Here is a 16,180-nt window from a genome sequence, read left to right as displayed (position 1 = left end):
GATCAAGTCACTTATTTCTGTAATTTAAAAACGAGATCGAAAACTAATATTCTTGAATATGATCATTAATTTGCGACACTGTTCCTATTAATATTTTTTTATGGGGATTTACCTAATGCTTATTTGAATAATATTTTAATATGGATTATATGATTAGTATTTAATTAAATTTAAATTATATATATTATCAAGAGATATTTTTCTTTATCAAGAAACACAATTTAATAGTATCTTTTTACAAAAATGTGTCAAACTATACATAATTAAACTCGAACTATCAATTATTAATCTTTTACCAAAATTATTGTAAAATACATAATTATAATTAAATATCAATTGTATATATTGAACAACTTAATATTTTAAAACTAGTTCTTAACTAACATGCTACGAATTAACAAGCCGAATCCTGTCCAAGTTGAAACTTAATTTGTTTACTAACAAAAAATGAGCTCCAACCAGCTAGCTTTTATTTACTTGAGAACTGAAATAATTGACTTAACAGCTCTACCGACCACTTCCCCGAATTCCAACTTTACCGAACTACCCTCACATCGCACTACCACGCAATCAAGTTTCTTTCACCGTCAAATTTAGATGAGAAAGTTCAAACTTGTAGTTTTGTTCAAATGAGTACAAGAAACAACTCAAACCAGAAAATGAGAGACACAGAGGATCGTCCAATCCATTAAAATATCTAATTATGTTTATCTATTATTAAACTATTTTAATAAGTTCAGTATTAATACTTGGGCCTTCATTGTTTTATGTTGGGCTGATTTTTAAAGCCCATAGTCTACGCCTGGTAGAATTATGAATCAACTAGTTCATATTAACTTGTCTCATCGGGTGTTATTTTAATTAATCAATCAATATTATTCATATCTTGAGAACCCTAGGTTTTTCGACAAGAATAGCCACACATGACACAACCATCAAATTAAATGAATAACTACATAATAAAACAAGACATTTCCAGCTGTTATTTCTCCTTGGTAGAAAATTTAATGAAATTGAAGAGTGTCATCTCTTTTCCCTGCCACATATCTGGTATTCTATTTCTACAATAGATCAACTAAATTGGCTTGACGACACAATGCTTCATGCATCAGAATCGTTTTATTTATCATATATTCTAATCCTACATTCAGTAATTCCCCCAAAAAAAAAAAAGATTACTATATATACCTCATAGTGTATGTACAGCTTCTGGAGGGTGTGCAAGTATATAAAATGCAGAGGGGTGAGATATCAAGTAGCATCCTGGTCGCAGAGGTTGTAACCAGATATGAGGGAGCTGAGGGCGAAGGCGAGGAAAGCTAGGAACGACATGGCAATTGACGCGCTAGCCATCAATGTGAACTCATCTGCCCCCCAGTTTGATATCCAGTCGTCCACCCTGGTGGCAGCCGAAGATGATGCTGACATCAGAAGGTACGCGAGAATCTGACACACACACAAACAACTTTCCCTTGAGCTTAGGAAACTCGTGATTAAAAATAAACATAATAAATGGATACATTCTTATTATACAAGCATCCTCTGGTTTATATAGACTTCACTCAATAAAACAATGTTCTAGGTTTGTTGTTACTTTCTAAATAAATCCTCTAAATCCAAATGCGTCCTATAAGAATTTGAGTCGACAAAAGTTTAGGAAACATTAATCAGAGTGCTATCATGTTTATGGCAAGCACCATTAAACCAGGTTAAATTACAAGTAAATTAAAGATAGATACTGATTATATATCTGAAGATTCGGTGAAAATCCTCTTTTCATTTTTTTTTTCTTTCTTCTTTTTTTGTTCTTAATAATGATTGAGTTGCTTATACTCAATCTTTACAACAGAGACACAAGCCAAATCATATGTATCAGTATAAATAGCATGTAAATCAGACATGATATGTCACTTGCCTGATCCATTGCAAAGTCGAAATGGTGACGAAGATGGTGGACGAAGACATGCTTCCCCTTCCCCAAATAGAAAGCCAGATCAAAAGCTTGGAAACCAGAATACACAAATCCGATAACATTTACAGCTAGACAGTATCTGTTTGAAACAACATAGACATACAATATCTATTAGGTTTATTAACACATTAGTTAAAGAAGGGTGCAACAATTAGTTTAACGCTATGCTATAAAATCCAGCTGCATCACTTCCTTCTTACAACCCCGATTACCAGGTAAATATCTTTGCGTTCATCACAAAATCATCCTTAATGTCCAATTACGAAAATTATAGGAAAAGAACTGTGAAGAATAGGCTTCTTGATCTACGAAGAAAGAATCACGCTCTGTAGGATTTGAACCTACGACATCGGGTTTTGGAGACTCACGTTCTACTGCACTGAACTAGGAACGCTTTCTTATCACAGTAGATACGAATACGACTGTAAAGAAAAAAGGATTCATATTGTAGAATTACTGTTGGGTAATTTGGCCAACCAATCTGGTTCAACCAAGACTATTAAAGCGTTTCGTAGGTCGAAAGTGATAGATATCCAATTTATGAGAGCAAAACTAAGGGAATATTCTTGTATTATTATGACTCATCCTGCTCCGAGCAAGCTCACTGCTACAGAGTTTATAATGACATAGCCAGAGCAAGTTAATATTTAGCTGATAAAGCAACTTCTGGAAGTTTTAACAAATAATAAGCTAGACCTAAGCTTTTGGAAACATCAGAAATCCCGAATGCTTGTAGTCAACATGTTGCCACAATACCACACATATTTTCCCATCTGTTAGTATCAAAATGTACTTTGGTGCTTTCTTCTGACATTCAGAAGCATAAACTTCAATGGAGCACCAGAATTACCAAGAACATAACATACGAGGTTACATAAGTCGAAACTTCATGCTGGAGCAAGAGGCTACAACGTCTCTTGTTTGCACGACTATTGTACTTTTCATTCTGTCAAATAAGCCCGTGATTCGAAGGACTGTCAACTATTATACCAATTAACAAATCTCATGCAAACGCTAAGGGTAACAGCAGGTTATAAAGTTGGCAAAAACTTGTGTACATCCCAATTAGGGCTCACCAATCCTCAATTAATTAGGGTTTATTAATCTCCAATTGAGGTGTACTGCTTTCTAGTTATGGTTTATTAATCACAATTAGGATTTAATTAGGGCCGAATGTGCCTCTAAATCTAATATACAGATTCATTTATCTTAACTTACAATCAACAATTTGATTCAATCTCAAGAATAAAAATGTCAGCTTGAGCAACACACACTAGCTGCACATAGTAATAATCCAACATAACAATATTAATACATAATCCACAAAAACATTGGAAGCAATCAAGATATATAGGTGAAAAACAAGTAAGAATTTGATGGAAACGGTGAAAGAATCATACCGGTATTCGATATACCGATCAAAGGAATCGCCGCTCCATCCTTCAGTCTTATCAGCAGCCATAACCGAAAATGAAATCAAACAAGCAATCACCTCAAACACTCGAAACGCCAGCGCCACCCTCCTCACCGCCGTATTCCTCCCCGACCTCTTCAAGATCGACTCCACCGCCGCCCTCGACCGCCGCTCCCCACCCACCACATCCCCCCCGTACCCCTCCTCCAACGTCGCACCACCACCAACCGGCCCCACCTTCTTCACGGCCGCAGGCGGCTCCTCCCTCACAAACTTATTAAGCCCCACAACCGCCGTCGCCGGAATCTCAAGATTCTCCGCCGGACGGTTTACTTTCTCCCCCTCCTTTCCGCCTCGCGGCGGAGCGCTCACCGGAATATCAAGATTCTCTGATGCGGGCTTTTCCGAGTGGGGCCAGCGCCGCCAGCCCTTGCCCACGGCGGCCGGAGAACTCTCCGGAATGCCGGATTTCCCCGGAGACGGCACGGGGGAGTAGTACTTGTCCACCAGAACTATGGCCTTGTCGTTCTTGTCGCCAGGATCATCATTTTCCGGCCGGAAAGTGGGATCGTCGGAGCGGAGCGGCGACTCGGAACGGAGAGGCGAGTGCCACGAGTCGACCTGACTCGTCATCGACTCGGTGTCCGACATGGATATGTGGCTGTTACTGTTTCTTCGGAAACTCCGTTTACTATGATTGCTGGCGTCCGCGCCTTCCATTTTTCAAGAAATTGTGAGCAAACGGAGCTGAAATTGAAGAAAAAGGAATAAGTGAAGAAAAAAGAGGAAGTGGAAGGAGCGAATGGGATGTGGGTTTATGCTCTCAAATGTCGGAAAGGATTCTGATTCTGTGCCCAATGGACCATGCTAACACCTTGTGGACTCATTTGTTTTTTAGTTTCAGTTTAACAATTCATATTCGTGATTTATACTTTTATCATTTTGTTTGCTGCTCCTCTCCTTTCTCAAATAACTTTCTATGATAGAGAAGCGCAAATTTTATGATGAAAATGTGACAAGATTAAAAAATATAAATAAAAAATTAGAAATAATGATAGGTAAAAAATAAAAATAAATAAAATATTATTAATAGTATGATATAATTCGAAAAAAAAATTGAGACGATCCAAAAATAAACGTTAAGAAATTATTTGAGGGGGGCGAATAGAATATAATATTGATATTAAATATTACTTCGAGTTGGTTATTCTATAAATAACTTATAATGTATGCTTAATTGATTTTTTTGGATACATGATTAATTGATTACTATTATAGTAAATGTGTTAGATATTAGTATATGACTAGTATTGACCTTTCGTTCAAAGAAGATTTGAAATTTTTGGCTCTCCTAAAAGCAGATACTACAGCCTGTAGTTTTTTTATTTTAATATTAGTAGTACTAGTATAACTTTTGATTTGATGTGGTTTATATACACACAGTTTCTTCAAGTGTTTTTTGGGGTGGTATCCACGTGGCAAGTGGTGGTTGGGTTGTTTGATGGAGTGATGTGTAGAGTAGCAACTCCTGTAGGATTCTCCGGGGGGACAGTTAAAATTCTTTACGTCGTAATTGCGTTTACTGAACCTTAAATATTTTCTAAAAACAGTCCAACAAGGCCTCAATTTGTAATTTAATTTAAATGTGATATTTTCCACTACTAGACTAGAGTACGTACGAGTACGACATATAATGTCACAGATCTTATTATTTCATATCTAGATGAATGGACGCATTATTGAAATTTTGAATTGACTTAAGGAGTCGTCTAGTAGAATATCGTCAATTATAATTATTAATTCTAGGTTCTTTTTTTTTATTAGTCCCTAAAGGGACACAAACCGGTGTGAACTCTTGTTTACGAACAGTGAGGTCTAGGGATCAAATCTCACCGCTCCCTCTCCCCCAAAATAAAATAAAATAAAATTATAGGTTCCTTTTTATTTATTTTTTATCCTCAGACGTTTGCCCATTAAAACATAATTTCGCTTTACTGAATTAGCATGTCTAATGTAACATTTTCAGGTATTATATGAACTAATTAATTAATAGTTGAAACGTCTCACTCTCCCTTAAATCAATGAGGTATGTGATTAAGATAGCAAGTATAAAATTATACCAGTCAAAAGCATGATTTGGCACGTTATGTCGTGTAAAATTTTTATATATAAAAAAGTATACAAAGTATGTGTGCATCTGGCATATATTAATTAATGCAAATATGCAATAATAGTACTTTGTTTTGAAGAAGAGTTTCTATCCTGCTCAAGTACTATTTGAGTAACTTAATATAAGTATGTAATTCTGAAAAAACAAATTATTGGACCGCCCACAATAAGAGAGAAAAGAGACTACTTTGTTGTTCGACCAATAAAACAATTACAACCCAAAAATCTTTAAGGCTAAAGACTGATTTTTCTTAATTTGATTTTGATCGCAAAATATTATCACCATCCTAATATTTTATAACCTTGACGCTTTTTCATGTTGAAATTAGATTTTTTTTCAAAAGGTCCGAATTTATTTTACCATATTTTCCGAATAAATTCTGTCAAATAGTACTATTCTACTTAAATAAGTCGGAATAAAATTCCAAAAGAAGCTCTAGGGGTATTTAATTCGATCGTATCTTTAGAGATAACATAAAAAGGCTATGTCCATATCCAATTCCTGCTTTAAGTCAATTTCACCCAACTCAAAGTATATTTTTTTCCAGATTTCAGAGTAAGCTACCTTCGTCCCAAATTAATTTGCTGATTATGGACAAATGTAGCAGCCCTTTTGGCCATTCAAAAGCGAGAAAAAAATTGTGGGAATTTAAAATAGTGAAAGTGAGTGAGAATCACCTTTGTCTGCATTCCCTTTTTTTTAGGTAATGTTATATGCAAATTCCTTTGCTTTTTCCCTCTTTATTCCTTGATGTTCTTTTCTTGGATCTGTCATCCAATAATCGACCTTCTCTTGTTCCTTGGGCTATATTTGGGTCCAAAATGAAGACTTTATAATTAAAAAAAATGCTAATTATTTTAGTGATAATAATATTTAATGTTAATTTAATTTATCAATAAAAGCTTCATTTTCAATGTATATATCACATTAATAATAATAATAATAATAATAATAATAATAATAATAATAATAATAATAATAATAATAATAATAATAATAATAATAATAATAATAATAATAATAATGCTAGAAATTGAAGATTAATTAATCATTAGATAAAATGAAATATAATATTTTACTCAAATTTAAGAGAGGGTTAAATGTGTGATGCAAGAAATAAAAGCAAATAATTTAAATTATTAATTATGTTTCATAATTTTTTAGACAATGTAATGTATAACTATTATTTTATATTAGTCCTTAGAGTCTTGATAACAATGTGATTTATGAATATTCCTAAATTGAAAAAGGGTCATTCTATTCATAGCTTCATTTGTACTCTTTATAGCCTCTTAACTAAAATATATTAAAAATAATAATTTATATATTAATTTACCCTCATAACTCTCATATTCAATTCTACATCTTACGGAATTCGTACCCCCCAAATTCCATAATACATGAAGTCTGCAAAATTGATAAATATAAAAAACATTATAAAACCCATTGTGCACAGAGAAAGAGATGAAGACACATTGATGAGTTTGAGCAACTGATTCTGATTTTACCGAGCACTTCTCCAACATGAAGGCATAAGATCAAACTTATCAGACTGCAAAGGAAAAAAAGAAACTACAATTCCAAATTTACCTCTAATTTCATTTTAAAGAAAACTGCAGACTCATAGCAGCAACGAGAAAGAGAGTAACAATTATTGAACATCAAACGACATCTTCGAATCTATCATCTATGAGATGTAATTTCATCGTTGTCGCTTCACTCTTCAGACTGTCTCTGACCCAGAACTGAAATATCCTCATATCTTTTCCCAACGTTGATGTGGTCCCATAGAGCACGAATTCCACTATCCACAGCGCGTTCACCGAGAGTGCGACGCATACCCTCCCACACGCCGCCGCCCCTCTTCTTAACCGCCGATTCCATTTCCAATCGATGCTTTTTTACAACATAAATTAGGCAGCGGACGAAACTCTTTCCTAATCTGTCAAGTCTCTACGACGCGATGAAGGAAAAATGGAGAAACTCATCCAAGGCAAATACATATATAGATAAATATTGCTTTCAGAAAAATAAAATGTTTACCAATCAAATAAAAATTGAATCTTGTTAAAATTCACAGAGAGAGAGATGTCGCCTGACTTCCCACCATTGATGGATGAAGAAGCAACTCTGACAAATTATGTTAATTCACAATTGCAATTATTCAACATGAAATCAACTCGTATCAACACAATTTCAAAGGGTTCGATTATCTTCTTAGCGCTTCTTATTTCGACGATTTTCCACTTCTTCTTCTTCTTTTTCCAGATTTGAGGTTCGTTCTGGGAATATTGGTGGCTATGGGGTTTAAGGATTTTTTAGGAATTTAATGGTAGATTAAGGATAAAAATAGTATATTTCTTTTTTTTCATATTTTAATATGTTTTAAAAGACTATAAAGACTAAAAATGGGGCTATGAGTCTATGACTAGTATTACCCATTTAAAAAATATCTCCTCATTCAGCTATTTGTGAAAGAGTGGGTTAACCCAATACCCCTCATTCAGCTATTAGAACATCCGCATCAGAAGAAAACAAAAATTTCAACTAATTACTTTAATTTGCAAAACTATACAGTCCAATAAATATTTGGGTATTAAAGAAGGCCCATTTAATGAATTTATGGGCCAGAATCACCTGTTCGACAGTAATACTTATAATTCCGAATTGGGCCAGTTTGATCTTTAGTTTCTAGAGATTTATGCTGGTTCATTCTGTTAATTATCCGAGAGTTACCAACTTACCACCAATTTTTTCTTCTTTTCTTCTTTTTTTTTACTTCAGGTGACAAACACTAAAAAAAAAAAAAAAAAAAAAAAAAAAACAGATATTGAATATTTTTTTTTGGTACGAGGAACAAATAATTTCAAAAAAGTGTGATGATGGGCTCAAACACATATTAATGTTTTCTTTATATTAATTGTGGTAATTAATCTGTATAATTGCATACACAGATTAATATTTTCTTTATATTAATTGTGATCATTTGTATAATTGCTCCATTTATCCATACATATGGACAAGTTGAGAACTTATACATTAAAATGATTGTTTTATTGGATTAGCATTGTAGACGTAATAATATGCACACACATATGCAAGTGATAAAGCTGATGCATCCAAAGCTGTGAGAGATCTTGGGTCTTTTGTGTGAGTAGTGTTTTTATTTTTGTGTGAATAGTGTTTTGCCTGCATGCGGTTGTTTTATCACCTTTTTGTGATGTAGAGGTCCCACCTGCATACGAGTTGCTTATTTGATTATATATTAGACATGCCTCTTATAATTCTCAAAATAATATGCACACATATGAATATAGAATAAACTTTCGAAGAAAACTTTTGTATATATTTCATGAAATTTGTTCGACGTATGCCGAAAATCCATTCAATGCAACCGACTTTTACTCCTGAGTCTTGACTTGGAATATTGAATAGTGGTCCCATTCCTTGATTCCAACAACGTTAGATTAATAATTAAGAAATCATATTCGGTTTTTTCTTTTATGCAGTTACGTGTATTTTTATAATTTTTTTTTTGAAACAGGAAGGAGGAAATATATTACGGAAAATCGAATATTACAATATCAAGAAGCCAATCCGAAAAATCGACCTTTCAGATAATAACATCAAAAAAAGCAAATGAATATCGAGCAAGCTCATAAGCCGCACAGTTAGCCTCATGACGCATATGAATAAAATTCAAAACGACATGATGGCGAGCATGAACAAACACATCCCATTATCGCCTCTGTCAAACATGTACACTCACTCATTTTGGTAATTATTTAGTTATTTCTATAATTAAGCGCCTCAATCAAACATGTACACTCGCTCATTTTGGTAGTTATGTAGTTCTTATTTTTCTCTTAGAGATTGTTTGGTTGAGCTCATATGCTCTTTAAAATAGTTTATAATTTTTTGAAAATATATTTGACAAAAAAAATTATTAAAAATTTATAAATTATAAAAATAAGCTTAAATAACTTATAAGCTCTTCAAAAATTAACCCTCTATCCCAATTTATATTTTCATAATTTAATGTGCAATAATTATTTTATAAATATTATTCAATTATAATTTATTATTTTCACTATATACCCTTTAAAATTTATCATTTTTTGATTTTTTTTCTTTATAATATATTTTTTTTCTAATTTATAAGTTCAATTATTTAAATACTTTAAAAAATTTATAAGCTCTTTAAAATAAATTTAATGAGAGTATATACACCTTCGTAGTCTTTCACGATGATAGCACATGTTCCATGGTCAGACGGCTTCTAGATTATTCATATGCAATTGGACAACATTCATATAACTAAAGGACTAAATTAAACGAGGGCAGATTTATCATTTACATTATTGATAATACGCTGCTCTACATATTAAGTGATACTGACCAGTGTTTTATTATCACATATTTCAATAATTTTGTTGTCATCGATTAAATATGTAGACCAGACTTGGCAAAATCACATAATAATAATAATTTATGGCCTAATTTTTGGCTTGAGTTATATGATGTTAAAAAAATTGTTAAAAGACCCGACCTTTTACCAAATCAAACACGCGTGTTGCGAACTGAATTCAAGCCTTATTAATTGGACCCGAGAAGGTTGTGAATTGTGATACACTAATTCTATGTTGCGCCTTACGCCCTGAGAACGCTGTAGATGTACGTTATTATTTTGGCACGTATGTACCCCTTAACTTTGATATCGGTTTGAGTTTAGTATGGGTTAACTTTAATTGGAGTGGAGTGCACGCGATTTAAAACAGAGTTGGTAACAAAAAAATGTCAGATTTCTTCATCTTCATCGCACCATTGTGGACGCCCTTCAGATCCTACTCGCATGTGTTCATTTCTTCTCCAACATATCACCACCGGACTCCAATCTTAACGTCACGCACGCAAAGACCTGACACAGGAGGAATGACATCGATAAAAGTCTTATTTCATCTTCATCTTCAAAGATATTATGGACTAGATTAGGATATATTTAATATATTCTAATAACACTTAATTAATTAGAAATTAGTTGGACTATTGGACCTATTAATTGGAATAGAATTGGCTTCCTTAGTAAGACAACTCTTTGGCTTACAAGGTAAGCCAATTCTTTTGGCTTATAAGTAGGAGTCTTGGTCTTACAAGAAAGAGGCTTTTGCTTGCAAAACACTAAGAGAGCACTATAGTGCACTTGGAATTGTTCCTGCATCGAATCGACATACACGTGGATACCTTAGTAGTGGATTCACGGCAAGAATCGAGACGCACGCTTACCACACTACGAGTAAGTTATTCTTTTCGTTGTGTGCCTATCTCTACACATGATGCATTTGTAAATCTAAATCTAATCCTTGAATGTATATTCCGCTGCATATCATTAGATGATGTCAAGGATAACCAACACATCTCTTGGTTCAATTCTTTCTATTTTCACGGCGATATGCTTCTAAGGTTCTTGACCTTCACCAGCAATACGCATCTTGTCATCGTTTAGATTTATGGAGACAGAAGTCTGGAGAGAGAAAGGGAAAATGAAAGCTCCATTAATTTTCTAGGAAGAGAAACCAAGAAAGAGAAAATGAATGCATATGATGTGTTGCAGAGAATGAAAAGATGAGAGGGAGAGAGAGAGATTGATAGCGGTTGCCACCTAAATTTTTAAAAAAATGGTGAAAGGAAAATAAATGAAATGATTTTCAAGCGCGTGTGCCCACTCGAACAGAAATTAAACCGATCTCAAATTTGACCGATTTAGTAAAACTAGGGGCAGACACTTGTAAGTTGTAACAATAAGAAGCTTCTTTGATTGCGCCTGACCTACCATAGACGCACCCGTTGTGAATTGTGATATGACTTTTGTAAAGTGGAATAGAAGAAACAAATTATTTTAGCAAGACGACTTGACTTGCATCCAGACAGAATTTAGTTAGGTGGCCTATTGAATAAAGTTTTTTATTGTTTGCTAGTTCTTACGGTTAATTCACTTTTATTGTTGTAAATTTATTATAAAAATAGAGGGATAAAATTCCTCTCTCTCTCTCTCTTTTTTATAATCTTTTTGTAGTCTTTCTTATTCCTCTTTTTCACTTTAAAAAGAAACAAAATTATATAATAAAGTATTGGTGTGGGATTGGAAGAAAAAATAGAGAGATGGTGAGCGAGAGAATTCACTCCCCCCTTCCCAAAAACCCAAGCCTGCACCCTAAACCTACGAGCGCAACCAGTGACGTAGCCAGGATTTTGTTTCAGGGGGGCCCAATTTATAATAATTTTAAAATAATATATATATATATATATATTAAAAATAAAATTATTTTTTTATCAATATATTTTATGTACAATGCATCGTTTAAAATTAATAGCTAGGCATTGCTATATTATAACATATAGTATTTTTTTTTACATTTAGTATTTTAAAATTATCTATATAAAAACTTCATTGTAATATTTAAAATAAATCTCTTTCGATGTAGACTCAAAAATATCTCTTTCAATTTGAGGTACTAAGATTAATCAAAATATGTCCTAAAAACTTACATAACAAAATTTAGGATTATTAATAATAATTAATAACTTGATATCTGAAAATAAAAGTAATAATTGGATTCATTCACTAACGCGCTACTTCACATAACTAAAGAAATACTAAATCCTCATTAATAATGTAAATACGAATAAAATATATACAAAAAAGAAATGAAAACTAATTAACTAGCATATGGTTTGAGCTAATAACTATATGAACTAGGATTAATTACTTAAATATATTAGCAATAATATCTAATATTAAATGGAATTTTATTAAGGAAAACTATAATATCTAATAATACATAATAAAATCAAGTTATAATTAAAAAAATATTATTAATAAAGAAACTAAAACAAACAATCCATAACATAATTTAAAAAGTAAAATAAACATGGAAAGTAAATTGCAAGGTGATTATAAAAAAAAGTTACATTTACAATTCAAAATTTACTATTTTCTTTATGATCGTTCATTATAGATAATTCAAAATTCAAATTTACTCTTTCAATAAAAAATAATAACAAACAATATAAAATAACATCAACCTAAATTAAAAAAATATTGTGAATTTATGATTGTTTTAAGGAAAAAATAGATTTTTTTAGAATTAAAACTACATATATTTAACTAAAAATATAAATATTACTATAGTACTATACTAGTAATTATTTTGAAATTTCCAGTGGGGCCCAGTGCCCCCACTGCCCCCCCTCCCTCCGTCACTGAGCGCAACCGTAAGGAAAAATCTCCAAACCCTATCAGGTAGTAAAGCGGGGACTGTGGACAACCGAAATAAGTATAGATTTCGATCTCCAGATGTTAAGAGAACTCCCCCACCATCGCGGTTTCAGGTGGAACTCTTGGAGAGAAGAACCGAAACTAATCCCTCAACCATCAAGAGTTTCTACGTTGCGAACTTTCCTAAGGATTGGAAAGCTAAAGATCTCTTTGATCTATTCAAGAACTACGGAAACATTGTCGAAATTTTCATGCCACCCAAAAGAAATAAAGAAGGAGGGAGGTTTGCCTTTGCTAGGTTTGCAGAGGCCGATGATGTACGAAGACTCGAAGAATCATTGGATAGCATTTGGATCGGGAGCTTTAAACTCAGAGTGAACACTCCGAGATTCGAAAGAAGGGACCTGTATCAACCCATGAAAAAGGCCAAGACTCTTCCCATCTATAGGCCTGCAGTGGTTAAGAGCAATCAGAGTTATGCCGATGCCGTCAAAAATCCAGAGTATCAGCTTGAAGATAAGGAAGCCTTGTGGTTGACGAACGCGATGGTTGGAAAAAGCAAGAGTGTTAAAGAATGGAACATAGCAATGCTGGAAGCTAAAGAAAGAGGGTTCGACGGAGTGCAGATTAGCCCTTTGAATGGAGATGAATGGCTTTTCTTCGACAACGACCAACATTCGGTCATTGCCCTCTTCGAAAAGGAGCAAGAATGGGTACAAAAATGGCTGGTAGAATGGCATCCGTGGAAAGAAAAGGACGGTGTTACAGAACGATTTCTGTGGATTCAAATTCAAGGTATTCCCATCCATCTTTGGAATATTCGTTTCTTCCAATGGGTTTTGGAGTCAGAAGGAGTGATTATGGAGATTGATCCGGCAACAGAGAATCGGCGTAGATTGGATGTGGCAAGGCTTAGAATTCGCTCATCAAGATTCAATCTCATTAATCGCGATGTTGCGTTTCGGTGCGGGAAAGAAATTTTTTCAGTTGTTATCAAAGAAGAATCTCCCTTTCTTCCAGAATGGGAGCTGCAGATCGAGAAAAATATGCAAGAACAGGCTGTGAACAAAACCTCGATGGATGATGAATCGATCTCCTTCGTCCCGGAGTCGATCGGTGAGAGAAAGGATGATGATGACATTTTTGAAAAAACTACACACAATCCCAGCCCAGATCGCACAACGCATGCGCATGGGAAGTCGGAAAGTCAAAAAGGTGGCGCAAAGAAAAACTGCAATAATGATGTCGCATGTTTTCTTAATGCTAATACCTCTTCAAAAGGGTTTTCCCATTTTCGTGATAAATCGGTGGAGACTCAATCCAATGGTGGGACCGGAAACATCAGTAACCTCGATCCAAGTTTTAAAGATTTGTTGGGCCAATGCCCAAAGGCCCAATATCCCTCTCTTCGGACTGGAGTGACTCAATCCCTTCATAATGCAGAGCCCGCTTCTGAAGGCCAGGATGTTTTACGAAATAGCTCTCCCTCGGCCCATAAGGTTTCCTTTGTTGGAGAGCCCATTACCATTTTGGGGGATTCTTATACAGATAACCAGGCCGTTTGTCTTAGTATCCCAGCTGTGAAGCCAACCAAGTCTCCTTTCTTTTCTATGAGCTTTCAAAGGATCCCTAACACAAACAGTGGAAAACAACCATTCTTAACCAAAGATCAAAAGAAAGCTGGGTCGATTTCTTCCTGCCAGCTCCCTCCCGAACGATGCAGCTTACCAACGAGCATTTTTCAGATTCCAGAGGTTACTCATCAGGTAAACTGTCCACTTCCTCCTTGCTATGGAATTGATAAGGCAATCACTGCCAAAAAAGCTAGGATTAGAAGAATGGATAAATTGAAAAGAAAAAGAGAAAAAAGAGCTCGTCTTAATTTGTGGCCTTCGTTTTTTCTGGGATTAATTAATTCCGAAGACAATATCAGATATGGGGCTAAGAGAAAAGGTAAGTCTTCTTGTACTGCGTCTGCTAATTCTTTGTATGATCTTAATGCGGAGAATCTTTTAGTGGAGAACTTGGAGGAAGCTAGGACAGAGTACGACTTTGTCAATTGTGCTATGGGTCCTGATGAAATTGTGGAAATGGGTAAAAATATGGGAGTGATTACAGAGGATAATGAGGACGATATCACAGAAAGACTTCAACAATTGGAGGAAGACAATAGAACTAAGGAAGGAGCTTTTGACAAAAATATGCCTTTATGAAGATCCTCTCTTATAATATCAGAGGATTGGGAGGGAGATTGAAGAAACAGGAGATTAGAGAGCTGATCTTTAAATTCGGTCCAGATTTTGTCTGTGTCCAGGAGACTAAAATTCAAGACCATAATTCTATCAACTTCCAAAGCCTTTGGGGAAACATTGATTTTGATTGGAGAGCTCGCGACGCGGTGGGACTATCTGGCGGGATCTGGATATCGTGGAGGAAGGATAAGTTTAAACTTATTGACGATTGGAACGTGGAAGGGGCGGTGGGTATCAAGGGCGAATGGATTGGAACGGGCAAAATTTGCACTCTCGTGAACATCTATAGCCCTTGCAACAACAATGGAAAAATTTATCTTTGGAATGCTCTTCTTCAAGCCATCAGAAGTGATGCAGTTGATTGTTGGGCCCTAATCGGTGATTTTAATGAAGTGAGAAACTCGAATGAAAGAAAGGGAAGAGCGGCTTACCTACCATCTTCTATTTCTAGACAGTTCGAGGAGTTTATTGCTGAATCTGGTCTGTCTGATATCTCTCTCTCTGGGAGAAAATTCACTTGGTCGAGACTTAATGGGAGGTGTTGCAGTAGAATCGATAGAGCCCTTGTGTCCGACTCGTGGAAGGCTGAATGTGGTGATTCTAAACTGTTGGGCCTACCAAAGCAGAGCTCTGACCACTGCCCGATTTTTCTCCATCACAAGATTCAAAACTGGGGCCCGAAGCCATTTAAATTCTTCAATGCTTGGCTTAAGAATCCGGATCTCTTCAACCTTGTCAAAGAGAAATGGAAAAGTTACAATGTTCAGGGCTGGGAAGGATACAAATTGAAGGAGAAACTTAAACTCCTGAAATCTGATATTAAAGCTTGGAGTAAAGAGAATTACAATGAAGTGGATAAGAAAATTGAAGAGTATCAAACTACTTGGAGAAGGCTTGATTTTATTCAAGAAGAAAGAGATCTCGAGGACAGCGAAACAAGAGCACTTACAGAAGCCAAAACAAAGCTATGGCAATGGAGAAAAACCAAAGAGAGCTTTTTGTTCCAGAAAGCTCGGATTCAATGGATCAGAGAAGGGGATGCTAATTCGGCATTCTTTCACAGGTGCGTCAAATCCAGAGCTTCGGTCAACAATAT

At 34.7% G+C, this 16,180-nt stretch overlaps 2 protein-coding genes across 2 annotated transcripts in view; both read right to left on the bottom strand.

Moving 5' to 3' along the window:
* Positions 1 to 16,180, bottom strand: part of LOC130992114 (nucleolar complex-associated protein 2) — an 884,658-nt gene that overhangs the window by 284,371 nt on the left and 584,107 nt on the right. The gene's annotated exons all lie outside the window — the stretch shown is intronic.
* On the bottom strand, positions 961 to 4,341 carry LOC130992152 (CASP-like protein 4A3). Its single transcript, XM_057916681.1, has 3 exons — positions 3,373 to 4,341; positions 1,916 to 2,051; positions 961 to 1,446 (listed from the first exon to the last, which is right to left on the bottom strand). The coding sequence occupies exons 1-3, from the start codon at positions 4,104 to 4,106 to the stop codon at positions 1,252 to 1,254; spliced, it is 1,065 nt and encodes a 354-aa protein (XP_057772664.1). The 5' UTR covers positions 4,107 to 4,341; the 3' UTR covers positions 961 to 1,251.

The sequence above is a fragment of the Salvia miltiorrhiza genome, chromosome 7 (assembly GCF_028751815.1).
Source record: "Salvia miltiorrhiza cultivar Shanhuang (shh) chromosome 7, IMPLAD_Smil_shh, whole genome shotgun sequence".
Taxonomy (NCBI): Eukaryota; Viridiplantae; Streptophyta; class Magnoliopsida; order Lamiales; family Lamiaceae; genus Salvia; species Salvia miltiorrhiza.
Note: the sequence above shows the minus strand (reverse complement) of the source record. Positions and strands in the feature narration are given on the sequence as shown.